The sequence below is a fragment of the Bubalus bubalis genome, chromosome 1, assembly GCF_019923935.1.
Source record: "Bubalus bubalis isolate 160015118507 breed Murrah chromosome 1, NDDB_SH_1, whole genome shotgun sequence".
In the NCBI taxonomy this organism is placed as follows: domain Eukaryota; kingdom Metazoa; phylum Chordata; class Mammalia; order Artiodactyla; family Bovidae; genus Bubalus; species Bubalus bubalis.
The window spans coordinates 126,424,749-126,450,487 of record NC_059157.1 but is presented as its reverse complement, the minus strand read 5'-3'; the positions used below and the strand labels follow the sequence as shown (position 1 = coordinate 126,450,487).

Sequence of the window (25,739 nt, the reverse complement as noted above, 5' to 3'; positions counted from 1 at the left end):
TTCTCCTCCTGCCCCCAATCCCTCCCAGCATCAGAGTCTTTTCCAATGAGTCAACTCTTCGCATGAGGTGGCCAAAGTACTGGAGTTTCAGCTTTAGCATCATTCCTTCCAAAGAAATCCCAGGGCTGATCTCCTTCAGAATGGACTGGTTGGATCTCCTTGCAGTCCAAGGGACTCTCAAGAGTCTTCTCCAACACCACAGTTCAAAAGCATCAATTCTTCGGCGCTCAGCCTTCTTCACAGTCCAACTCTCACATTCATACATGACCACTGGAAAAACTATAGCCTTGACTAGATGGACCTTTGTTGGCAAAGTAATGTCTCTGCTTTTCAATATGTTATCTAGGTTGGTCATAACTTTCCTTCTAAGGAGTAAGCATCTTTTAATTTCATGGCTGCAATCACCATCTGCAGTGATTTTGGAGCCCCAAAAAATAAAGTCTGACACTGTTTCCACTGTTTCCCCATCTATTTTCCATGAAGTGATGGGACCAGATGCCATGATCTTCGTTTTCTGAATGCTGAGCTTTAAGCCAACTTTTTCACTCTCCTCTTTCACTTTCATCAAGAGGCTTTTTAGGTCCTTACTTTCTGCCATAAGGGTGGTGTCATCTGCATATCTGAGGTTATTGATATTTCTCCCGGCAATCTTGATTCCAGCTTGTGTTTCTTCCAGTCCAGCGTTTCTCATGATGTACTCTGCATATAAATTAAATAAGCAGGGTGACAGTATACAGCCTTGACGGACTCCTTTTCCTATTTGGATCCAGTCTGTTGTTCCATGTCCAGTTCTAACTGTTGCCTCCTGACCTGCATACAGGTTTCTCAAGAGGATGTGTACAACCCTCCAAAAGGATGTGTACAACCCAGACCGCCTTGTTGCTGTCATGGTGATTCTTTTTTTTTTTAATTAAAAACTTTTTGCTGTTTTCTTCCTGAAAGAATTAATGAACTGTTAAGAAATATACTTTGGGATGTCTTTCATCTTTTTGTCCTTTAAACACATATTCTTATTTAGGGATTTGGGCTAGAATCCCACTGGATCAGACTTTTCGCCAAACTCTCTGAAATTATCTTTGTTCAACCCGGTGCCCAGCACTGAATTCTTGCACCCTTATGGCCTCCTAGACCACTCAGACACTCTTTCTTTTGGTTGTAGTTACTTCTGCATGAGCTCAATTTAATCGATGTTGGCCAAAATCCCTCCTCCCTTCTAGAGGTAATAATAATAATATTAGCAGTTGTCTGATGAGAACTTCCTTGTGCACTGTACTGGTCCTGCCCTTACACTCTCTTGGGATGCTTACATGAACACCATGAGGGAGGCACTATTGCTACCTCCAAGTGACAGAGTCTCAGAGAGGTTAGGGTGCTGGTATAAGGCTACACAACTTCCACTCTACAGGCTGGCAGAGCTCAGTTGCAAACCTAAGCAAGTCAGATGCCAGATTCTACTTTGGAGATGAAAGTCAGTGCAGCAACATGGGACTTTTGCTGATGCTAGACTTATCACAAAATTAAACTTCCAGCTGTTTGAATAACTGAAATCTCCCACCACTACTCTGTCTTATAGAGTGCTAAGAGCAGTGCCCAGCACGCCAGTGTTGGTATCAGCATTATATCTTGCCTCTGTGCTAGCTTGGTGTTTTTTTTTTTTTGAGTAAACTAGTTGCACAGCCCAGTCGTTGGTACCTAGTATTCCACAATGTCCCCTTTCTTCCAACTGCCGCTTTAAGTGTGCCCTATCCCCTCCACCTCTAGTCATAACAAGCTCAGAGTGTTAGTTATTAACTTGGTAAGCCGTTAACCTCTCTGGAAGAGCAAACAGTCTTCACTTTGCTTTATGATAGAATGTCCCCTCCCCCACCATCTTACTGAGTCATAGGTGGACTGGGGAGAGTGGAGGAGGTGGGGGGAGCTCGGGGACTGCTGGCTATAGATGCCCCCACCTTCGGAATGCACCTATTTGAAAACTGAGAGGCAGTGCCTTGTCTTGGAAGGAGCATGCCTGAGCTTGGAGGCAGAGATATGGGTTTAAATCTTGGCTCTGTCACTTGCCAGCTGTATGATCCTGGATCCTCCTTGGTTCCTTAACTCTTCCAGCTTTAATCTGTCATCTGTAAGATGGGGTGGGGGTAGGGAAATCGCATCTACTTAAAGGGTTTGATTGGTTTCTGGAAGGCAGTAGCATTCCATAATTGTCTGCACTGTTATTACTGTTAATAATAACAATAATACCTGTGCTATGAGGCATTTTTCAGCCTGAAATCATTCTCCCACTGTCTGAGGCCTTGCTGGAAGCATTTTAATGGCCTTTTGGCCCAACTCATGCTAGTGGGAGCCTTGCCAGACCATACCTGCATGCCCATTCTCCACGCTTCTTGGCCTAGACACCACGCACTGATTTCTTTCAGAATCCCAGGGCTGCTTAGGGCTCGGGAAAGGTGGAAAGCTGCCGTGCTGGATTTGGAAACGTGGAGCCGTGGAGAGAAGTACACTGGAGGCTTAAATGGTACATAGCCCCCGGCGGGTTCCTGAGCTAAATCCTCCAGCAGTTCCATGACGTCATGGGGCCCCCCTCCCCCTGCTCCCATGGGAGAGGGGAGCGGGGTTGGGGGGGGTGCTCCTGGGAAGAGTGCAAGGAGGGCGGCAGTCCCTGCGCGCACCGTTGGCCATCCCTAACCTAGCTCTGGGCCGGCAGGCTCGCCTCCGAGTCGAGGCTGCGTGCAGTGAAACCCAGGTAGTTATAGCCTGATATGGGTTGAAACAGAGACAGTTCTTGTCCCCAGCCCCTCGGCAGCATGCACGCACACGCCCCGAGCCGTGCTCCCAGCCGGCGAGGGCGGTGAGGTGCCGGACACGGGTCTGAGGCAGCGGCGCTGCCGGCGCATGGGGTGGGTGGGTGCATCCCGGCCCAGCCCGGCTCCTGGCCGCCTGGAAGACGTTCAGGAATCTGCCGGAGCGCGGCCCGGAGCCGCCCGCACCCGCCTGCTCCAGGCCCCACTGTGCCGGCCCGCAGCTGTCGGCGAGTTCAAACTTCGTGACCCCTGGCGAAGACAATCGCAAGTTCTAGTTTCTGAGCCGAGGGACGGTGGAGAGTCAGTGGGTAGTCCTATTCATTCCCATCCTCCCATCCCCTTCCACCCATCTCTGCGATTCCTAAAATCCTCATAATTATGGGCAGAGCTAGGACCTGCCAAGTTCGCCGTGCTGCCTGAGAGGGACAGAGCCGAGGACGTGAGAGAGGGCAGTGGTGCTTCCCTGCCCGGGCTGTGGGCTTTTCCGCGCCCCGGGTGCCTGGCGGCCTCGGTGACCTGAAAAAGGCGGCAGATGGGGAATGAGGCCGCCTCCATTTTAGCCTTGTGGATCCTATTTTTGAAGGTCCTTAGAGAAGGAGATCCCGTAATTTATTTGATGACCTGTTTCAGTTTTTAGCAACTAGGAAATTCTCTCGTCTTCTAACCTCGATTCAAGGTGCCACCGATTGCACTGATTTTCTTCAGTTCAGAACTCAGATTGTTTGGTTTCATCCTCCCTGCCATCTGGCAGTGTCTGCTGTCTGGAATGACCTCTTCCAGGTGGATTATAAGGTGGAACAACCCTCACCCGCCATGGCTCTGGGGGCATTTGACCCCTTTCTGCTTGACATTTTCTATCTTGGGTTCCCTGCCACTGCCTTCTCTTGATGGACTCTCTCATCTTGGATAACTCCTTCTTGGACTTTAAAGAAAACAAGCAAATTTTTATTAGGGATATTTTCAAATATACAGGACAATAAAATAATAAATCCCATGAATCCCAAATCTCAGCTTCAGCAGTTAGAAACTCATGGCTAGTCTTGTTTGAACTAACTCAGTTCATTTTCCCCACCACCATGTTGAACTATTATTTTATAGCAAATCTCTGATAGTCTACATCTACAAATACTTCTAAAAGTAAACTGCTCAGTCATGTCCAACTCTTTGAGACCCCATGGACTGTGGCCTGTCAGGCTCCTCTTCCATGGAATTCTCCAGGCAAGAGTACTGGAGTGGGTTACTATTCCTTTCTCCAAGGGATCTTCCTGACCTAGGGATTGAACCCGGGTCTCCTGCATTGCAGGCAGATTCTTTATGTATCTTTAAATGATAAGACTCTTAAAAAAGAATTACCCTAATTCTCTGATCACTTTTTAAATGTAACAATAATTCTTTAATATTGATAAATATCCAGTAGTTGTTCAAATTTCCTCAAGAGTCTCATTTAAAAAAATAACTGGTTTGTCTGAAAAGTCTACAGGTTGAACTTGGCTGATATGTCTTTTAGGTTTCTTCTGATCTATAAATTCCTTGTTTGTTTGTTTGTTTTTTTTCCTTGCCTTGTAATATTTATTGGGGGAAATGGGTCATTTGTCCTATAGAGCAGTGCTTCTCAAACTTTAATGTGCATACAAATCACTTCAGGATGATTTAAATGCAGATTTTGATTCAGGATGTCTGAGGTGGCCTGAGACTGCATTTCTACATCATTATCTGGTGATAATGATACTGGGTGTGCTGGACCACACTTTGAGACAGAAAGCTGTGTAGCGGTTCCAGATTTTGGATTTTGCTTATGGCACCTCTGAGGTATCTTTTAAACATATTCCAGCCTATCTGCAGGGATGATCAAATTCAGGATGGACGTTTTAGCAAGACTACTCTATCAATGTATTTCCTATTGCATCTCATCAACAGGCACATAATTTACTTGTCTCATTTTTTGGTGATGTTCGTGTTGGTTAGTGGGTTCAGGTGTTGTCAGCTTGAATCTTTCGTTATAGCGTTCTTAATCAGTGGGTAGAGGAGGGCACGACAACCCACTCCAGTATTCTTGCTTGGAGAATCCCATGGACATAGGAACCTGGCAGGCTATAGTCCATAGGGTGGCAGAGTTGGACGTGACTGGAGCGACTTAGCACAGCACAGTCAGTGGATGACGATACTTGTCTGGACCCCTATCACGGTCCCTCAGTGGAAGGATATCCTTGTGGACACCCTAGCACCCTTTCTACACTCTTCGTTTAAGTCTACAAATGCCATAAAAGGATCTCTCTCTCGTCTCTGCATCTGTGTTCTCATGGAATCAAAGATCTGAAGTGTCTTGAAAGATCATTCAGTCTAATTACCTCATTTTATAGATGAGAAAAATGGAGGTTAAGGAGGTAAAAGGAATGGTCCAATGTCACATAGCTAATCAAGAGTGAGCAGATCTGGAATCAGACCTTTGGTCATGTAGTCTGGCAACTAAGGGGTCAGGAGTGACTTTGTAAAGAGGAATTTTAGCAGCTGAAAGAGGGCCAAAGCACAGAATCTTAGAATGGTAAAGCCAGATGGAACATTTGGTTTGTTAATATCTTATCACCATGATGAGAACAATTAACCCTAGAGTTGGTAAGTAACTTTCCTAGATCACACAGCTGTCTCTTGCAAGAGCTAGGGCTTAACTAGGGCCACATATGTAGGTCACAGAGTTGGGCCTACTTGCTTTTTCTGTTGTACTCACTGTCTGAACTGCCATGCAGCTCTTTTATGCCTGTTAAAATCCTACTCTTTCAAAAACTAACTCCACTATGAGGCCTTTCCTATAGAGGAAACTGCTCTAGATAGAAATTGATCTTCCCCTTCTCTGAATTTTCCTTGCCTTTTCTGTTGTATATTGAATATATATATATTCTGCCATGCATCATGCATATGTACCTGTCCCCAGGAGATTTTAAGCTCCCAGAGGGGAGGGACCATATGCTACATGGCTCTGTGTTCTCCATAGTTCTGGCATGTATTACCCATTTCCGAAGTCCAATATAACTTTTTTTAAACTGGAAGAATTCATTTGTGGAGAGATTCCCAAATGAAAACCAAGGTGTTAAAGAAATCTGGCAAAGGGTCTTTCCTTCCAGATGAGTTTCTACAATTTCCCAGGATGAATATATTGACCAATGAAAGAAAGTGGAATGAGTATCCATATTAGGGAGAAATCTGGAAGGTTAATCCAAGACTTCAAGAAGTGATCCTCTGATCACAGCTAAGGGAAACCTATATCTAACAGTTAGTACTAAGAATAGGACACATGGGGCACGATATATGTGAGCGATGTTAAGAGACAGAAGACAAGAATGATGGGGCCCTACTTACTCAGTGCTAGACCCTGGGGAAGGAGTGGAAATGGGTCCTGCAGGGACCTCTAGCAGTCAGTGCTGGAGGCAGTGGTATGCTGCTAAATGTTTAATAGAATCTCCAGGATAAAAAAAAGCTGTGATTGTGGTGTTTCATGGTGTAAATTCTCCCACAGTGGCCAAAGCTACCAACATGACATCCCTAAAGGCAGAGCTAAGAAGAGATGTGCCAGTAGGCAAGCTGGCCTCAGCACACCACTGAGAAGGCAGTAGATATCTGCGTATCTGTAGGGCCTATGGCCAGAACAGAGAAATTTATTGAGAGTGAAAGAAGAGCAGTCAGGGCAACAATGCTGTCTTTTTCCGCTAAAGAAGAACCAGAGAGAATGTTCTTAGTGTCCATAATCTCATGTGGATCCTGGGGGAAGAAAAGGAAAGAAACTGAGTGGTGTTGATGAGTGGTGAGAGCATTAGTAGGAAGACGGTCCAGTAATGTCTACATTAAAAACGTGGCCTGGCTGTAGCTGCAGTGGCTTCCCCTGCAATCAGAGGAACTGTTTTATCTATTTCATCAATTTTAGAACCTAATGTCTGTTGTGGGCAGTTAGATACTAATATATACATGTTATGTGATAATATTAATAGATAATCATTTACTGAGTAACTCTTAGGAACCAGGCACTTCATATATTTTATGTCTAATCCTTAGAGCCCTGCAAGGTTGGTATTTGTACCTTTTTTTTTTTTTTAACAGATGAGGAAACACTCACTCAGTGATGTTTCCCATTTTAATCAGGTTTGTGGTGGGCTTCATGAACTTACAGGTTTCCTGCGAAGATGCAAATGACGAGATCAAAAAGACAGTCTAGCTTATGGAGCATGTACCTGAGGCCTGTTAATTTCATGCTTTGTTACCTATGAGATTACTTTTGGGATATAAGGATATATAAAATATAAGGGATTTGATTCTTCATTTTAAGGAGACTGGAAAAAATGGAATCTATCAAGAGAAGGCAGGTCAGGATAGTCAGGGATCTATACATCGAGCCATAAAAGGAACTGGGGATATTTAGCTCAGTGAAGATCAATAGGAGAGGACTTGGAAGATAGATTGCACCCCTATGAAGGGCAGTCATGTGGAGGAGCAGGAGGGTATGTTCTGCATGCTTCCAGAAGGTGGAACAGGCCCAAAGGATGGGGAATTCAGTCATGCATCCCACAAACACTTATTGTGCACCTATTTTGTTCCAAGAACTGTGCTGAGGGCTGACAAGGGAAGAATATGGCAATGAAAGGGACATACATCCTTGTTCAACATCGGGAAGAAAACTTTCTGAAAGAGATTTCCAGCAATGGACAGGTTTCTGGCAAAGTAGTAAGCTTCCTTTCCTTGGAGTATTCAAGAAAAGGCTAGATGTGTACTTATCAGAATGTGCCAGAACGGATCTTTTTGTTGAGTGGTACATGGGACCAAATCCCTTTCAGTTCAGAGATTCAGTCTCTGCTCAGCCTCGCTTTGGCAGGCTACAATGCTGTGCTGAAAAAGTGGCATCGTGGTCCCCCTCTTGCTGCCCGTGTCCATCTAGCTGCCTGCCCTGCCTTCTCTGACAGGGAGCAGTGGAGGGCCAGTTAGACTGGAAAGTGCCTGCCATCTGTGACGGGGACGATGGTGTTTTGGCGGGTCTGTGTGGGTTCCAGGAATGCAGCATTGAAGCCATGTACACACAACCTGCTTAAGAACATCCCATGGGCAGAAAATGTTTGCTTCCTCTTCAGCCCTCCTCTGTTGCTGTGCCAGGCAGGCACAATGGTGCCTTTGAGAGGGGCAGCTGGAAGGGGGTGTTGGCAGGGAGGCTGGAAGTAGAACGCTGCAGCTGAGGGGAGAACCAAATTCATTTCCAGGAGCAAGCCTGCCCTGGGTGCCAGTTTCCAAAACAAAACTGCTGTTTCTCAGAGCTCACAGTGGTGGGTTGCCTCAGATTTGGATAGAGGGCAAAGCTGTTTCCTATCCACTGCTCCACCCTCCCCAAGTTAAAAAAAAAAAGAAAGAAAAAAACAACCTAGTGTGTTGTGGCATTCTTGCTCTGGATGCAGTGTAATAGGTCTGCGGTCTGTCTGGGGCGCTCAGACCAACCTGGGGTGGATGGGGCTTTCTGAAGGGTCAGACTCACCTGCAGACAGAGCAGGGCTGATAGCCATAGGGACTGGCAAGGCTCAGGGGCAGGTAGACTTCTGGGCCACCAGAGTGGGCTCAGGGTGAAGACGCCTTCTTCTGCCTTTTGGAGTCACTTCCTCTGACCCCCTAGCAGCCCTGTACCCTTGCTGCCATATGGGCTCTGCCCACTCACTGTCTTCACTCTCCTTGGTGGGAAAGAGGTGGGAGAACTCTGGCATTTCCTGTCCTGGGTTCACAGTTGTCCCAGACCCTCAGTTACTTTCAAAGGTCCCAGCAACAGCTCAAAGATGGGCGTGGGAAGTCTTCCCACTCACCCAACAGTTAGAAGAAGGGCTGAGTGCCAGGCTGCAAGCCCATTCTGTCTTATAGATGGAGCAAGGTGGGTCCCTTTTACTTTGGGGACGTCCAACACAAAGATATCACTTGAGTCTGGTCAAGTAGTAATTTGTTAGTGTTCACATTCATTATGGGATTTTTTTCACACTTTGGTTCAAATTGTGCAATCAAAAACTAGAGAGCAATGATTTCATTTCAGGTATTGGAGATACAGGGTGAATAAGACGAGTCTTTGCCTCAGACAGACAACTGCCTAATAGACAGGCCAAGTCCTGCAGGGGAGCCATACCACCAACTCAGCTGATATATACCTGAGGGGGAAAGCAGAGGTAGATTCTACAGGGAGTGCTGTGCTTGGGGCACATGGGCTTGGAACTCATCTGATCTTGGAGTACTTATTTTAAGGAGACTTAGTTTCCTTGTGTACATAATGCACAGTATGCAGAGTTGTAATGAGGATTAAACAAGCCAGTGTAGGAAAGTGCCAGGATACAGAGCTTGTTGCAAGGTGAGTGCTTAGTAAGTGGCTGCTGCTATTAATTTGTGGATTCCAATGGACTTGACATGTAATGTGTATGTGTACACAGTATTTAACTGGTCCTTTGTTAGATTATATATACTTCCTGAGTCATTTCTTCTCTTTTCTTAATTCCTCTTCTATAGAATACTGGGATCAGCATGTTTATGACCTCACTAAGACAGATAACCAAAGACTAGTCCACTAAAGCCAAGGAGACATATGTGTATGTAATATTCTGTTTCATAACCCAGTGGTAGAAGCTGGAAAAGATTGAATGCTTTTCATCCAAGCTCCCTGAATGTGCTGAGTGTGGAGATGAAGATCATGAGTTTTTTTCAATGTTCTAAAAAGTCTAAGAGAAATAACACATTTCCCATGGACAGGGCCTCACAGGTTGTTATTATTTAAAAGACGCATTTGTTTGTAGACATAGCTTGGGGAAAGTTATTCTTTCACTAGGGGACCCCGGCGGGTAGAAAAGTTAAGCTTGCTGGGGCAGAGGTTAGCCTTGAGGTCTCTCAGAAACCTGAGTGGAGCTCCTTCTAGCCCAACATGCTGAGTCATGCATGGGACCCCGAGCTTGGTCTCCTGAGACACCCCCGAGCCTCATCTATCCATTGTGCTGCATATACCCCTCCCCCACCATCTGCTTTGTGAAATTGTAGGCATGAGAATTCACCCCTAAAAGTTATTCCAAAGTACTTGGGAGACACAAAGTGTATGAAGCCAGGAATCTGAAGACAAAGAAAATCAAAGCAATTCACAAAGAACAAAGGAAATGGGAAAGAATAAGAAAATAAAAGCACATGGATGAATGGAGGCTTGAAGTGAAATACAGGGTATGCATGTGTAGGGAATAAAAAAGAGGGTCATTTAAGAGAAAAAGTTATGTGTCAAACTGTAAGCAAGCAATGGGATTTTTAAAGAGAAAATTGCTGATTTCTTCTCAGGAGGCTGAAAGATTTTGAGGATCTGTGAAGGAAACTTGTAGTCAGTGCATGGCTGAAAGAGGAAGAGAGATAGAAAGGATGGAGCTGTGTTTAAAAATGGATAAAGATTAAGACAATCAAAGAGTCAAAGAGGTCCTCCAGAGGCCTGCTCTTATAGATACAAGGGCTGACATTATTACAGGATTGAAACAAGGCCTATGGTTTAACATGTTCTACCATGGATTTGGGGCTTCCCTGGTGACTCAGACAGTAAAGAATCTGCCTGCAAGGAAATGGCAACCCATTCCAGTATCCTTGCCTAGAGAATTCCATGGACAGAGGAGCCTGGCAGGTTAAAGTCCACAGGGTTGCATAGATTTGGATTACTTTTCTAATCAAAAGAATTTAGCACCTGTCGTAAGAGGGAGAAGGCAGAAACTGAGGCTTGGGTACCTGGAGCGGTGAGAACTGAAGGATAGGGAAGAGGAAATCTGAAGTGACAAGAGCAGCCTTGGGTGGTCTCACAGTGAGAATGCTCCTGGAAAGATGGAACCCCTGGACTTGATGGAAGAAGAGAATGGACTCCACAAATGGGAGAGGATGTCTCTCTGTGTCCATTCCAGCCTCTGACTTGAAGGTTTGGTGCATGATCAGGTTGCCACCTTTTGTTTTCTGAGATCTCAAAATCTCCACTCTTCTCCATGAATCTTTCCCTTCCCCATGAATATGTTTTCATTTCGTCTCCCATGGAATCACTGTGCCTGGGTTGACGAGCTGAGCTTTTGGCTCATTTTGGCTAGTTTCCACTTCATTACTCCAAGCTTTGGAAGGTTCCACTTGCCCAAGCTGAGAAGGTATATATAGATGATGCCAGAAAAGGTGCTTGAAAGTCTATCCTCTAATTTAGGAGTGTGCAACATTGCCAGTGGATATCAGGGCAGCCATGGGCTCTCTTTTGCCACTTACTGGCTGGGTGAAGTTGGCCAACCAACTCAACCTGTAAAGTCCTTGATTTCTCTCTTCTGAAAAAAATGGCACCTGGCTGGATTGGAGTAGGTAAAGATAACTGCTCAGTCTTAAAGTAATCTGGTTCATTATTTATTCTGCTTCTTTACATACACATAGCTGTGCTAAAGGTTAGTTTTAGAGTTTAGGATTCTCATAGACAGGGCCCATCTCATGATATGGCTTCACGTTGAAAAAAAATTAAGATGAAATTCACCTGACACAAAATTAGCCATTTTAAAGAATATAATTCAGTGGCCTTTAGTACTTTCACTCTATCTCTTTGAAGTGTTAGGATAATATGGTCTCTGGGGTTGGTTCCATTTTGTTATAATAATAAAGGACTGCACTGCATCTCTGTGTTCATCACCCTGTGAACTCATGTGCAGGAAACTCTCCAGGTCTAGGTTATGAAGAACCTGCTGGGTCATTCGTCCTAAAAGATAATTTTCAGTTCAGTGTTTGTTGTCGGACTGCTCTCCAAAGTGGTTCACCACTCATGTCCCCCGAGAGGGTCTGAGGGTTCCCATTTCTGCTCCTACTCCCATCACAGGGTGGGGGTATTCCTGGAGCCCCATGGTACAAAGTAGGTAAAAGTAATGAACTAGCTCCAGCAATATCACCACAGAGAGATCTTGAGAACTAATGGTGAGTGAAAAAGACAAGTTGCAGAGCACAAAACGGTTGTGGGGAACTCAGTTCCATCCATAAAATTTTATTTCTTTGGTTAAAAAGATACTTGAAAGGAATAAAACAAAATAGTGACAAATATCAATTCTAAGTGAGGGAGAAATGAGAATATCTGATACACTCTCAAAACTTTGTTGTATTAAAAAAAAATCCTCAATTAAAAGGGGAAAATTGATGTGCAGAGATTCCCAAAATATACCAGGTAACAGATTTTTTTTTTTGAAGCAGCCTCCACATTTAGACTCACTTTTCCCCAGGCAGAGGTTCATATTAGGGAAGCTGGCTAGCCTTCCCTTGTGAACATTGTTTAAAAGTAGGTATGATATCAAGGAATTTTGGAAGTTCATATTTTTAACCAGTAAAATTTCCACGGCATGTAAAATAAGTGCTCAAGTCGATGCCTGCCTGGTTCGCTCCACCTAACCATAACTAAGTCAAAACCTGTGCAAGCCTCTTTTGGGCCTGGGGTGGGGGAGGTGACTCACTGTGTTCTTCCCTCCCCTCCCCCCTCCTTTATTCAGGTACCATCAGATCGGAATAAACATCAAGGGCGGCTTTGGAAGGGAAGGGAAGTCAGAGACTTGGAGACCCTGAGAGACTGCTTTTGTTCCACCAGGGCTGATGACAACTATGCGGGTGACAGGCTGGCTTCTTAATTAGAGGCAACCCTAATAGGCTCAGTGGTAAAGAATCTGCCTGCCAGTGTAGGAGACGTGGGTTTGATCCCTGGTCCAGGAAGATCCCAGAGAAGGAAATGGCAACCCACTCTAGTATTCTTGCCTGGAAAAACCCCACAGACAGAGGAGTCTGGCAGGCTATAGTCCATGGGTCACAAAGAGTGGAATATGACTTAAGCCTGAACAACAACAACCAAATTAAGAGCAGCCATTTCCCAGGAAGGGTACTCACTCTCACAGCTTGCTTTGTGTGCTCGCAGAGGAAGCATTTAGAGCATGCATCTGCCTTTTTTTTTTTTTGCTTTTCTTTTTGATAAATGTAAAAGTCTCATACCTGCTTTTCAGTTCAGTTCAGTCACTCAGTCGTGTCCAGCTCTTTGCGACCCCGTGAATTGCAGCGCACCAGGCCTCCCTGTCTATCACCAACTCCTGGAGTTCACTCAGACTCATGACCATCGAGTCAGTGATGCCATCCAGCCATCTCATCCTCTGTCATCCCCTTCTCCTCCTGCCCCCAATCCCTCCCAGCATCAGTCTTTTCCAATGAGTCAACTCTTTGCATGAAGTGGCCAAAGTATTGGAGTTTCAGCTTTAGTATCAGTCCTTCCAAAGAACACCCAGGACTGATCTCCTTTAGAATGGACTGGTTGGATCTCCTTGCAGTCCAAGGGACTCTCAAGAGTCTTCTCCAACACCACAGTTCAAAAGCATCAATTCTTGCTTTTAGTGTTACCCAAAATATTAAAATAAAGTGTATGACTAAAGAGAAGATCAGATATACCTAATACCGGTGAGAATCTCTGTTCTAGAATGATGTGCCAGTACTGCCCTGAAACTCCTGGGTTTTGGGCAAATCTGAATTTGAAGCCTGACCTGACCACTCAGAGTCATGCACCTCAGGTGAGCTTTTTTTCAGCTTCTGTCCCCATCTCCGGAAAGGGGATGTGACACCTGCCACTTGGGGCTGCTCTGTGGATTCAGTGAGGCACTTGGCACCATTGCCAGTTACTTAAAAAAAAATAACAAATCTGAAAACGTTAATCAATAGCCTTGGGAAGTAGACTAATCCCCTTTCTCCATTTTATATATGAGAACACTGAAGCCCAGACAACAGTTCCATGAAGAGGGCTGATGCCTGTCCAAGCCAAGCCCCTTTCACTGAGCAACCCCACCCCCTCCCCCTTACCCTAGCCTTGACCAAGTGTCTGCAGGTGACCAGTAGATCTGCAATCATCTTCTCTCTGGCCTTAGTCTCTGACCCCAAAACAGTGTCCAGGGTGATGGCTCACGTGGGTCCTCAAGGTCCCAGGATCAAGTTTTCTTAGCACTAGTTAAGTGAGTATTATATTAACCAGCTCATGTCTGTTCTCTCAACTGGGCTGTAAACTTTATTTCAGAGAAGGGACCAAATTCTCCTAGTTTCCAATAAGCTACAAGTCTCTGAAAAACAGACTGTATTCCTTGCAAGAGACTTTCAGTGCAGAACTTCCGCATAAGACTCATTTTAGCTTTAAGTTTCACCATCCAAATTTTACCGAGGTGACGCATAGACATGGAATGAAATAGACTTTCTAATCTGTTCTCCTGAACCGCTAACCTTTGGGCCCTTTCACAAGTTGCTGAACCTCTGAGCCTCAGTTTCCTCACCCAGAAAGCAAGGATATTCGTGTCTTCTCTGCATACTCTGTGGATCAAAATGAGATGCTGCATGGGAAGACCTTTGGTAAACTTTAAGGCGGTTTTCCTCCCTGACTCCTCCTGTCCACCCCTCCTTCCTCAAATGAGCAAGCAGTAGGACTGTGCCCTCTGTTCTCCTAAAGCGTTTCCCAGCAGCCCTGCCCAGCTGCTGCAGCTGAGACAGAACCAAGCAGCCATACATTCAGTAAAGGAGGAAGAAACAGTGTATCCGAGCTGAAAAATTCAGCAAGCTCCTAGCACTTGTTAGGTCAATCTGTTTATTGGGTTCCAAGCTAAACTCCTTTCCAGGAGGTCTAGGAAGGCCTAGACTCTTACACGTTTCCAGCAATGAAACCTTGGTCCAGTTACATAGTGTATCTGAGCCTTGGTTTCCTCATTAAAAAAAATGTGATCATACTTGCTTTGCTGGGTGATGGAATCAAATGAGGACACGCTACAGTAGGCAGTCAGAGTCTGTGATTTTCTCCTCTCCCCTTGTTACTTCTGTCTCCCTTCTGTTTATCTTTCTAACTCTCTGTGCCTTAGCTTGCTTTCCGTGATGTGGGGATAAGAATACCGGGCCTACTTAGCTCACTGGTTGTTGTGTGACTCTGCAATAAAGGCTGTGGTGGGGCTTTGGAAGTGGTGGCACATAGTATAAATACCTGTGTGGGCTTATTCTCAGGCTCACTGACCTTGAACTGAGGAGCATGCTGGTCCTCTCAGGCCTGGGCTGTTGTGTGCAGCCGCCACTTGGAGAAGGTCACTTAACATACCTTCTGTTACTGTTCTTCCCAAGGCCTCTGATGCACTCACATCTACCTGGGCTGCCCCACAGCCTCCTAACATCTGTTACTCACACGCCTCCCTCTCTGTCTCTCTGGTCTCCTCTGTATTATAAGACCCAGGACCGTCTCCCCTCGGCTCCCTGGATACAAAAGGATGCCTGCCACAATCCTGCAGGCTTTCAGAACAGAAGCTGCCTGTCAGATGCACCCCCGCCCCCCATCCTTAGCTTCAGGAATAAATACTAAAAAAGACTCATGATGGGGAGCTAAGGAAAACAAGAAATGCTGCTGAAAGCCCCCAACAACCCACAGTGTGAACACCCCCACCTCCTCCAGAGGCCACCAGCCCCCTCTGCAATTGAGGATGAACCGCTGTGCACTGGACTCAGAGGGGCCCATGATGCCGTGGGCTGGAAGCTGGGAGTTGGGAGCTTGGGAGGGCGGGGCCCACCGAGGCAGGGGAGCTGAGCTGCTCTATTCTGGGCACAGTTTCAAGGCCAGCTGCAGGGAGAACAAGCAGTCGCTGTGTGTCTGCAGCTGGCAGTGGTTAGGCCAGGGCTGTCCCTCACTTGGGGTATATTTAAAGACACCCCAGATGATCATGCCAACAGGAAAAATGCACACAGAGCTCCAGCCACGTCCAGTTTCCAGCCCAGTCCAGCCCCCTCCCCCTTTGCTGTGGAGTTTCTGGCCATGGATTTATGTGTCCATAGAGGAAGGCAGGCTTCTCAGACTTTCCCAGGTGGAGGTGGTACCACCTGGGGAAAAGTGCCCCACATTCCTGGGCCTCTCTGCCCTCTGACTGAGCTGGCTAGAAGTTCAGGGGATTAGCTAGGTCGGCTCCTCCCACCCTGGGGTTGGTAACCCAGCAACCGCTGGGGAGAGGCAGACAGATGAGTCAAAGAGAAGCACAGAATCTCTGGCTTTGCGTTTTGATTGTGAAAACTCCCCGTGAGCGCAGGCTCCCTTCCACAGGGAGTGGTGGGGCTTTCCCACACTGCTTCAGGCCAAATGCTCCTCCTCCAAGGGATGCCTGGGCCCCACTTGACTGCTGCTGCAAGCTCAGGGACAAAGCTGGTGGCCCAGCAAGAGCCCATCCCGGCCCAATTCTGACTGCCTTTCACTTGTTTTTCTCAAGTGAAAACAAGACCACTGGCCTGAATTCCATGGGAAGGGGTATGGGGGTCGGTAACTGAGAACTATGGGCAAGGGGCCCCAAGGGCCTGAGGTTCTGCAGAGCAGAGATAGCAGGTGTGCACAGAAGTTTGGGCTTGCAGGTCGATCTTTTCTTAGAAGTGAGAAGACCTCAGGAGAGCAGCCCAGCAGAAGCAGGGTGGGGAATAAGTGGGCAGCTTATCAACCAGTAAGTGAAGCCCACAGGCTGTGTCTGAGGCAGGCTGCTGCAAGTCCCGGGAGAGTTAAAATGCAAGTGCACCAACTGGATCAGCTATGTAATTTGAGTGTTCAAAATGCACATAAAGGGCCCTTTGCTAAAAAAAAAATTATCAAGAATTTTAAGACAGTCACAGAAGAGCATTAAATGAGGAACCTTCTGAGTGTGTGCAGGTTGCACACTTGGGAAGCTGGCCCTGAGTGCCTGAACTGGCTCCTTGAAAGTTGAGGCAGGTGAGCTGATGATGTCTGGTCATCCCTGGCCTCAACCGCAGACCCCTCAGCCCTGCGGTTTCAGTTCCCAGACTTTTACTAGGCTTGGGACATTGCCTCTATCCCCATAGCAGCTTCTTTCCCTGAGTGGGTAGCACCTGTCTTCATTTCTTGAAAAAGAAGAAATTGAAAGGTGATGGTGGGGAGAGGGCTGAGGGCAGGAAAGGACTGCAGCCCTGAGTCTACTGGGCCTCTAGGTCTCAGACCCCAGGATTCCCTGGTCAGGCCGAGAAAGGCAGACCCCGTGATTAGAGCCTACTAGGAGTGAGGCTGTGGACATGTTGGGAACAGGATGGAGGTAAGAAGGATTACACTTGGGACCACCATGAACCTAGGGGACATGTTCTGAGGGTATGTGACAGTCCCGGACCAGAACCAAGGTCCCAAAGCAAGTTTTGGGAACTCACCTCCAACTCTATGTGGTCATGGAGTTTCTTGCAGGTGGCCGCAAAGGTCTCCGAGGTGCCAAATTCAAAGTACCACAGCTTGTTCTTCATCCTGGACCAGGAGTCAGAAAGATGGCTCAGTGTTCTGTGTTTGAAATGACTGTGTACAGCAGCTATGCTGCTGGGGCTGGGACACTCAAGCCCTCAGCTGTCCCCAATCTTATGTTTTCAGCACTTCTTAATTGGATGATCAGGGATGGAAGATTTTTTTAACCAACTGTTCTTGCCACCAACTTAAAGAAAAACCTATTTGTTTCTTAGACATCATGGCTACCCTGAGTGAACAGCCAATGGCTCTCTGATCTTCCTGGTCAGAGCCAGAGAAAGGCCTGCTTGCCTCTGGATCTGGATCAAGGGAGGAGTTCCATGAAAGTCAACCAGGTGGCACCTGAAAGCACGCTCTGGTTAGTGTCCTTTCTACTACGAATGCAGGGGAGCTTCAATAGTTGGGGTACAAAGGGAGGACGATCGGTTAGCCAGTTGAGACTTGACAGAGGTATAGCCTCAGGACAGAGGAGGGATAGCCCCACCTGAAACCTGCTAAAATGTGTGCTACTTTGTCTGCACTCTGATTGGGAGAAGCATAATGGAAAGAATTAGACACAGATTTGCAGGCAAGGAGGAAAGAGAAAAACAAAAGTGAGTTGTTTTGGTAGCAATAGTTTCCCCCCACTTGGTTCTCAATTGTATTCGCTGAGGCTATGACAATCCTTCACTGAGGGGTAGGCCTTGTCCTATTTGCTTCAAAGTAAGAGCTCGCTATTTCGAGCTTTAAAGATGTTCAACATTTTCCTGATGGGCCGGGGGCGCGAGGCGGGGGTGGGGGAGGGTGCGCAGCCGGAAACAATGGTGTTCCCATGTAGCCGGGAGCTCTGCAAAGTCAGATGGTTGTGTCCTGACACTTGGTCATTTTGATCAGATGGTCTCACCAGGAAGTGTTTCTGAAGGTATTCCATTCCTCCCGTCCCAACTGTCATCCTATTCTCAGGGGCTGGCTAAGAGAAGGGACACCTGTCCAGTTTATAAGCTGGCAGATTCTGCTGAGGAAGGATTAAACAGAATCACAGTCTTCTTGGCACATCTTCAGGAGAGAGGATGCGCCTTGTGTGTTGCTGATCCTCCATCCTCAGAGCTGTGGACTAAGAGGAAGGAGCATTCTTCAAAGGAAAGAAGGCTTTCTTCCTAGTATTTCTTAGGCCATAGCAGGTGATGCTTTCAAACAAGAGGCACAACTTTTCTCTCTACATTTCTCAAAGAGTCCACCCACAGCTTAAAGATGAGTCTGTGTTCTCCCACTGCATGAAGATTTCTAAGATCGAGTTGGGAAGTAGCTTTTCTGACTCTTGGTAAGCAGGAAAAGAAATGATAAACGATGACGGGAATAAGCAGTATTTATGGAGTTATGCTTATGAAGAAGCATATGAAGTTATGCTTATGAAGGGTTGGGTATTCTTTAAGTAGACCTTCTCAGCCAGTGTACTAGGCACAGGTGTGCCTGAGATTCCAGTCTCCTCAGCTTTGGGTGGCCAGGTTGGGGTCTGGGGCAGGCTGAGCCCCTGATGCCACAGCCGGGGTTCTTTCTGTATGAGATAAACGCCAAACAATTGCTTTTGTTTTCTACGCCTGCCATGATGTGCAGAGGAAACACTACTCTGATGAGTTCTCTGTATGCACAGAAATGTGAATACAAGTTACCCAGGGATTTCATTAAAATGCAAATTCTGCTTCAGTCATTCAGGATTTGGGCATAAGAATTCCTTGTTTTCTAACATGCTGCTAGTACTGGCCCAGCAATCACGCTTGGAGCTGTGAGGATCTGGGGACTCCTTTCGTGGCTCTGAAACATTAGTATTCATAAGAATCACTTGTGAATGTGATTAAAATGCTAGTGCCTGGGCTCTAATTTGTAGAGATTCTATGTGGCCTGTGTCTGACAGGGCCCAGGAATATGCATTTTATGAGTGCCCAGGTGATCGCTATTCAGGTGGTCAGCTGTCAGGATTTTCTGAAGCATTACTCTAGATCCCAGTGAAGTGACAACCAAGGAAGAAGACAGAGCGATTAGCCCTGAAAGAGAGGATTCCTCAGGGAAGACAGAATGAGGGTCAGCGCCTTTCAACAGACAATGACGGCAAAAGACCCAGTAACAGGAAAAGCACAGATTGTCATAAATGCCAAAGTTGAGGATGCCTCACAAGCAGCGAGAGCATCTCTGTAGCCAGGAGACCCGCATTATGATTCCATTTTCAAATATCACTGCTGGTCTGAATCATGACTTTTGAAAGTTATTGCCAGGAGATTTAGAGTTTTAATAAAAATTTCCGGAAGCCGCAAGCTATTTTTACCCAGAAGTGGTGCTTCTGATGATCTAATAAGGTTAAGAGGTCATGGTTAGGTCAGTATTGCAGAATGACTGAGAAGATCAAACAGATGGCTTTTTTGTTGCTGGTTAGATGTCCATTTCTGGCTGTGAACCCTAAGCCTCAGTTTCCTGATCTGTAAAATGGAGGTAATAAAAAGATCTGCTTAAAAGGGTAGTTGTAAAGATTAAATGGGATGACCACAAAGCACTTCTTATAATGCTTCCTGCATAATAATCTCACCGATAATGTTAGCTACTTACTTATCAGTTATTATTTCAATGTCTTGGCATGTTTGGATACCATAATAAGGTTATGGTATCAGGTTGGGCAGCCGTAGACACCGTTGTTGTTTAGTCACTAAGTTGTGTCCAACTCTTCACGACCCCATGGACTGCAACACGCCAGGCTTCCCTGTCCTTCACCAACTCCTCGAGCTTGCTTAAACTCATGTCTATTAAGTAGGTCACACCATCCAACCATCTCATCCTCTGTCGTCCCCTTCTCCTCCTGCCCTCAATCTTTCCCAGCATCAGGGTCTTTTCCAATGAGTTGGCTCTTTGCATCAGGTGGCCAAAGTGTTGGAGCTTCAGCATTAGTCCTTTCAACGAATATTCAGGGTTGATTTCCTTTAGGATTGACTAATTTGATCTCCGGAGAAGGAAATGGCAACCCACTCCAGTGTTCTTGCCTGGATAATCCCAGGGATGGGGGAGCCTGGTGGGCTGCCGTCTATGGGGTCACACAGAGTTGGACGCGACTGAAGTGACTTAGCAATTTGATCTCCTTGCAGTCCAGAGGGACTCGCAAGAGTCTTCTCCAGCACCACAATTCAAAAGCATCAATTCTTCAGTGCTCAGACTTCTTTATGGTCCAATTCTCACATCTGTTCATGACTACCATAGCTTTGACTATATAGACTTTTGTAGACATTACATATCCAAAATTTTCTGGGACAGAAAAACATGATCATACTAGTCAGATCATTGTGTCTTGACTTTTGGCTAAAAATATATGTTCCCTCCATGTCTAATCTAACAGTTTTTTTTTTCCAGAGTCAGACCACAGCCTAATCCTTGGTTAATTATCTTGACTGGTCACATGATTGTCCATAGACGTCATGTTTGCAAATATGCTTCTGAGAAAGTACACATTTGGTGTGAGACAAAGTATTTATTGACTCAAGAAATATTCAGTGTGCCAGGACTAGATAGGGTGTACTTAGTGCAGGGGAGAACAAAACACAGAACTCCATGAGCCAGACACCTGAGAAAGGCAGCCGAAGAAACAGACTATGGAAACAGTCATGTGCCAAGTACTAAGCCTTGGGGATACCTAGGAGGAGGGACATCCAATTCTTAGTGAGGCCACCACTCATCCTAAGTGAGTGATGAGTTCTGAAGGATGTGGAAGGGAATAAGGAAAGTGGAGGAAGAACATTCTAGGCAGAGGAAAAAGCCCAAGCAATGGCCTAGGGTAAGAGAGAGCACAGTCCTGCTGGAGAGGATCTGGAATTCAAGGAGGGATAGATTGGCCAGATAAGGGCGGTGCAATGCTTAGGTGCTTGAGCTTTATCTTAAAGTCTATACTGTGTTGTGGACCATCCTCAAGTGAGAGTAGTGGTGAGGGGCTGGTGGTAGCGACCTGACAGATTTTTGTGCTTTTTAAAGCTCACTCTGTTCCAAGTCTGGAGAGCCGACTGGAAGGGGTGGGTACAGATTTGAGGCCTGGAGGATGGTTTGTAGGTGGTGTAGAATCCCAGGAGAGAACTGGGAAGGACCTGAACAAAGGTAGTGACATTAGGGCTCGGGCTAAGGAAAGGGATTCACAAGCTAAAATTTAGGAGGTGGAACTGACAGGGCTGGTTTGTTGTAAGGAGTGAGTGAGAAAGAATAGTCAATGACACCCAAGTGCTTAGGTTGCATGATAGATGGCGGGTGCTGTTCACTGAGTGAGAAGCACAGCAGTTCAGTTCTCCAGCAGCAGTCCTCTTTGTAACTGAGGGACAGCACTTTTGTGTTTTGGCATGTCCATCATCCGTCCACCCATCTATCCATAGATCATCTATTGAGCCATACTATGGACTAGGCACTGCATATGACCTGGAGATGAGTGGTAAATAAGAGAGGCAGGATCTTTGCCTCACAAGTTTCCATACTTTTAATAGCTTCACCAAGATGCTAATGTTCAACCTCTGACTGACAGGACTTTTGTTCAGAAATCTGAGAGCTTTTCTTCCTCCTCTTTTAACTCAGGCACATTTTAGTTAGAAGTAAATACAATCTGGAAAATCCCATGGATGGAGGAGCCTGGTGGGCTACGGTCCATGGGGTCACAAAGAGTTGGACACGACTGAACAATTTTACTTGCACTTTCAAATACAATCTATTCCTATGGTTCTTTAGTTTTTTATTCTGCAAAACATTTCACATGCACTATCTCTTTCCCTTACTTACAAGTAAGGGAAGACTTGAGGAAAAGTAAATTGTCGAGGTTGTGGAGCAAGTAAGTGCAGAGGTGGCCCCCTCCCTGACTGTCAGGCCCCAGAGCCTGTGTTTTGTGGCCTTGCCACACTATCTTCTCATGTCTTTGCATGTGGTGTGGTGCTGTGTGCTCTGATCACAGACTAGGCCGCTGTAAACCAGGCTATGAAATGGAAGCAGTTGCAGGCCTGGGGTGTAAGTGGTTGCATCACAAGCTGGGAAATGCTGTCTGATGAAGAGTGTACCCTCCCCCCGACCTAAGTCCCAGTGGCCAGGGGTGGAGTCTAGATGAGTCTCAATTGGATTTGTCACAGGAACCTCCTGGTCTTGAATCTAAACAAACTCAGAAAGTTGGGGAAACCAGAATAGATCCCTAGAAAAGCCAGAGGCTCCCAGGACACCCTTGACCTTTTTCTCTCAGCTCACCCAGAAATGAGGCATAGGCGGTGCCCATGAGGCATCTCCTACACAGAGTGAGATGGGGAAAGCTGGGAGACAGACGTAAATTTCACCTCGGGTGCCTCCCATTTCAGCTCCAATGTGGACCACTTCTGGCCGTGCATAATAAGAGACGACCAAGGGGTCTAATGCAAGACCCCAGGATGGAATCAAGGAGCCCTGCTTTCAAATGCTGACTCTCCCTTTACTGGTTGTATAACTTTGAACTTTTTCTTTTTTTTTACTTTTCTGAGCCTCTTTACTCATAAAATGGGTAAATACCTAATTCACAGAATGTTATCAATATTAAATGAGACATGTGAAGTCATTTATAACAGGCCTTGGTCTACAGGCCTTCATCCCCTGTACACATTAAAAGTTTGATTATTGGCAAGCCATCAGCAACATTCAATATTAAAAAACAAAGTACCCTCTTCCTAATAAAGGTCATGTATCTGGTTTCTCAGAAAAAATTGCCACTAGCCTTATATTAGATAATATAAAGGGGGATTGTTCTGGTTGCCTCTGCCCTAGCTGCCAAAATGGTTGCAAGTCCAAAGGCTGGAGCCAGGAGAGTAAGGACAAAGGAAGGAAGAGACTCCTCTTGGGATGAAGGTTGATCAGATAGAGATGGCCCCCAGCACCCTGCATGACTGAGGTCAGACATTAATGGTAGGCCTGAGGTGGAGGCTGGCATCGGGCCAAGGAACATAGAGGACAGACCCTCTCTTTGTATATGTTGGGGTGTTGTCACCAAGGACTGCACTGGCAGGCCCATCTGAGGCAGGGCTTCCTAAAGGTTTCTCAGCTGCTATGGGGCTTCCCTGATAGCTCAGTTGGTAAAGAATCCAGCTGCAATGCAGAAGACCCCTGTTTGATTCCTGGGTCAGGAAGATCCCCTGGAGAAGAGATAGGCTACCCACTCCAGTATTCTTGGGCTTCCCTTGTGGCTCAGCTGGTAAAGAATCTGCCTGCAATGCGGGACACCTGGGTTCGATGCCTGGGTTGAGAAGATCTCCTGGAGAAGGGAAAGGCTACCCACTCCAGTGTTCTGGCCTGGAGAATTCCATGGACTGTATAGTCCATGGGGTTGCAAAGAGTCGGACACAACTGAGTGACTTTCACTTTCATGAGAACAGGAAGGAAGCCAAACCCCCAGCCTGCTACCACTGCATATCACAACACCAGGGAGGAGTAACCTAGATTCTCTGGTTCTGTCTACACTGGCAGAGCAGATGTGGATAGTGCTGAGTGCTGACAGGTTCTTTGTTGATCTGGAAGTAGAGAAAGCCTCTCATCAGGGAAGTTTTAGACTTTAGGCTTTACATTTTCCCTGGTGGCTCAGACAGTAAAGAATCTGCCTGCAATGTGGGAGACTTGGGTTTGATCCCTGGGTTGGGAAAATCCCCTGGAGAAAGGAATGGCTCCAGTATTCTCACTTGGAGAATTCCATGAACAGAGGAGCCTGGTGGGATACAGTCTATGGGGTCGCAGAGTCAGACGCGACTAAGTGACTAACATTTTCACTTTTTCAAACATTTTATGTATATTATCTCTTTCCATTCTTAGAAGAATCCTATGAGGAGGTGCTCTTGATGATAAATTCACAGAGTGAGGCAAATTCTTCTCAGCCTCATCTTCTCTTTTTTCTTTCCCCCTTCCCATTAGCACCCTAAGCACCTTTCCAAAGAAAGACATAATAATACTCTCTAACAATTTGACAAAGCCCTCATTCTCCCTGCTGAGTAGACAGCCTGACCGCCAGTGTTCTCTGGTCTTTTGAAGATGTCTCTCCTGCCATTACTTTTAGCCCTTGTTGGAGGTTTGCTGCTGCTGCACGTGGTACTAGTTTTTGTCTGTTTCATTTGCAGTTGTATAAGAGCATGGCATTTGGAGTCAGAGAGGCTAGGGTTCACGCCTGGTTCTGCCATTTCCTGGTTAGACAAGTTACTTCAGTTCTTTGACCCTTCATTTCTTCTCCTACAAAATGGGAGTATGATTTTCTACCCAGCAAAGTTGTGAAGCTCATATGGCAAATGCAAAGCACCAAGCAGGTGTTTCATGCATGGGAAGTACCCCCTCACTGTTCTCTCTTGTTGCTAAGAGACACACTCCCTGGGAGATTTGTTCCCCAAAGGCTGCAGGGGTAGGGACAGGAGCCTGTGGGGTTCTATCCCAGGCAGCCAATATTTTTTGAAGAAAATAAAACTAACAATGTTTTAATGACTTTTGGATTGCTTTTTCTGCATCCGTCTTCCTGAGTTGTTTTTGGCCCAGCATTTCTTTCCTTCTCATAATCACCTTTCAGCTGGAGATGACTAATCCATAACCAGTTGTCCTGAGGCTGGTTTCCAGGTCCAAGAAACTCCTAGGTTCACTGTCAGGCTCTAAGCTACCCTGGTGAACTCGTTCTTGAGGCAGAAGCCCCTCATCTGGGCTCTCAGGGACTCTCAGGCACATGGGGGAGTGGTAAACATCAGCAGTGACACCGTGGGTTGACTCTATTTCTGGGCTTTCTTAATTTCCCCCTGCTTTATAAGAAAATAACATTGATTGCACACTAGTTAGTTGAATCTTTTCATTTGACAGATGAGGGAAAAATGAGACTAATTAAAAATGTTCTTTTATATTTGTCAGCAATTTAGGACTGGATTCAGTCACCATCCTGACAGCCTATGAATAGCCTGTTTTCAAGGATGTCCACAAGTGAAACCGAGCTCACTGCTGGGCATTTTCACCAGCAAAGGCAATGAGCTTCTGATGGCCCTTTTCTGATCATCTAGGAAGTTTTAAGGGCAGTAGACTTTTGAAGTCATCAAAACATGAAAACATTTCTTTGGACGTAGAAGGCTACAAAGAGGACACTATAGCTATTTCTAGAAATAGGAGCCCTTGAATTGAAGGTGTTCCTCTTTGTGGTTTGGACTTTGATAATCAGATTCCCTGAGTGGGTCATGACTCAGTCAGTCAGTTAGGCCTCTGTCAGCCCAGTGAAGCAGATGCTGCTCCCAAGATATGTTCTGTGTTGGGCTGAGGGAGCCGAATGATGTGGTGGCCGTGCTGGGCCAGCAGGCAGGAGACCTCCTCCAGCCCCACTTCTCGTTCACACTAGAATGTCGACCCCACGAGAGTTACGCAGGGTCTCCTAGACTCAGTTTCCTCATCCTACAGTGAAGGGCAGAGGATGACAAATTTCAGAGGTTTCTCCAAGCTCCCTGAAGAACCTGAGATGACAAGATACAGGACAGAGCGGGAGGGCCCCCCTGCTCCACAATCAGAGCCGTGGAGGAGTGTGGGCCCGAGTATTGTCAGAGCTGCCTTTTTTTTTAAACAAAGATGCCACAAGAATGTATTTTAAAGTAAACTCTCTTAATTATTAAAGTTGGCAACTAGTTCAGCTCTTTAAAAGAACACCA

The 25,739-nt window shown here is 46.1% G+C and overlaps 1 protein-coding gene across 5 annotated transcripts in view; it reads right to left on the bottom strand.

Moving 5' to 3' along the window:
• The window catches only part of DGKG (diacylglycerol kinase gamma), a 223,466-nt gene that overhangs the window by 43,220 nt on the left and 154,507 nt on the right, over nt 1–25,739 (bottom strand). For all 5 annotated transcript variants that reach the window (XM_044943843.2, XM_044943839.2, XM_044943838.2 and 2 more), the window contains one exon: nt 17,004–17,094. In XM_044943843.2, coding sequence (XP_044799778.1) covers nt 17,004–17,094 — 91 coding nt within the window. The remainder of the gene's footprint in view (nt 1–17,003; nt 17,095–25,739) is intronic.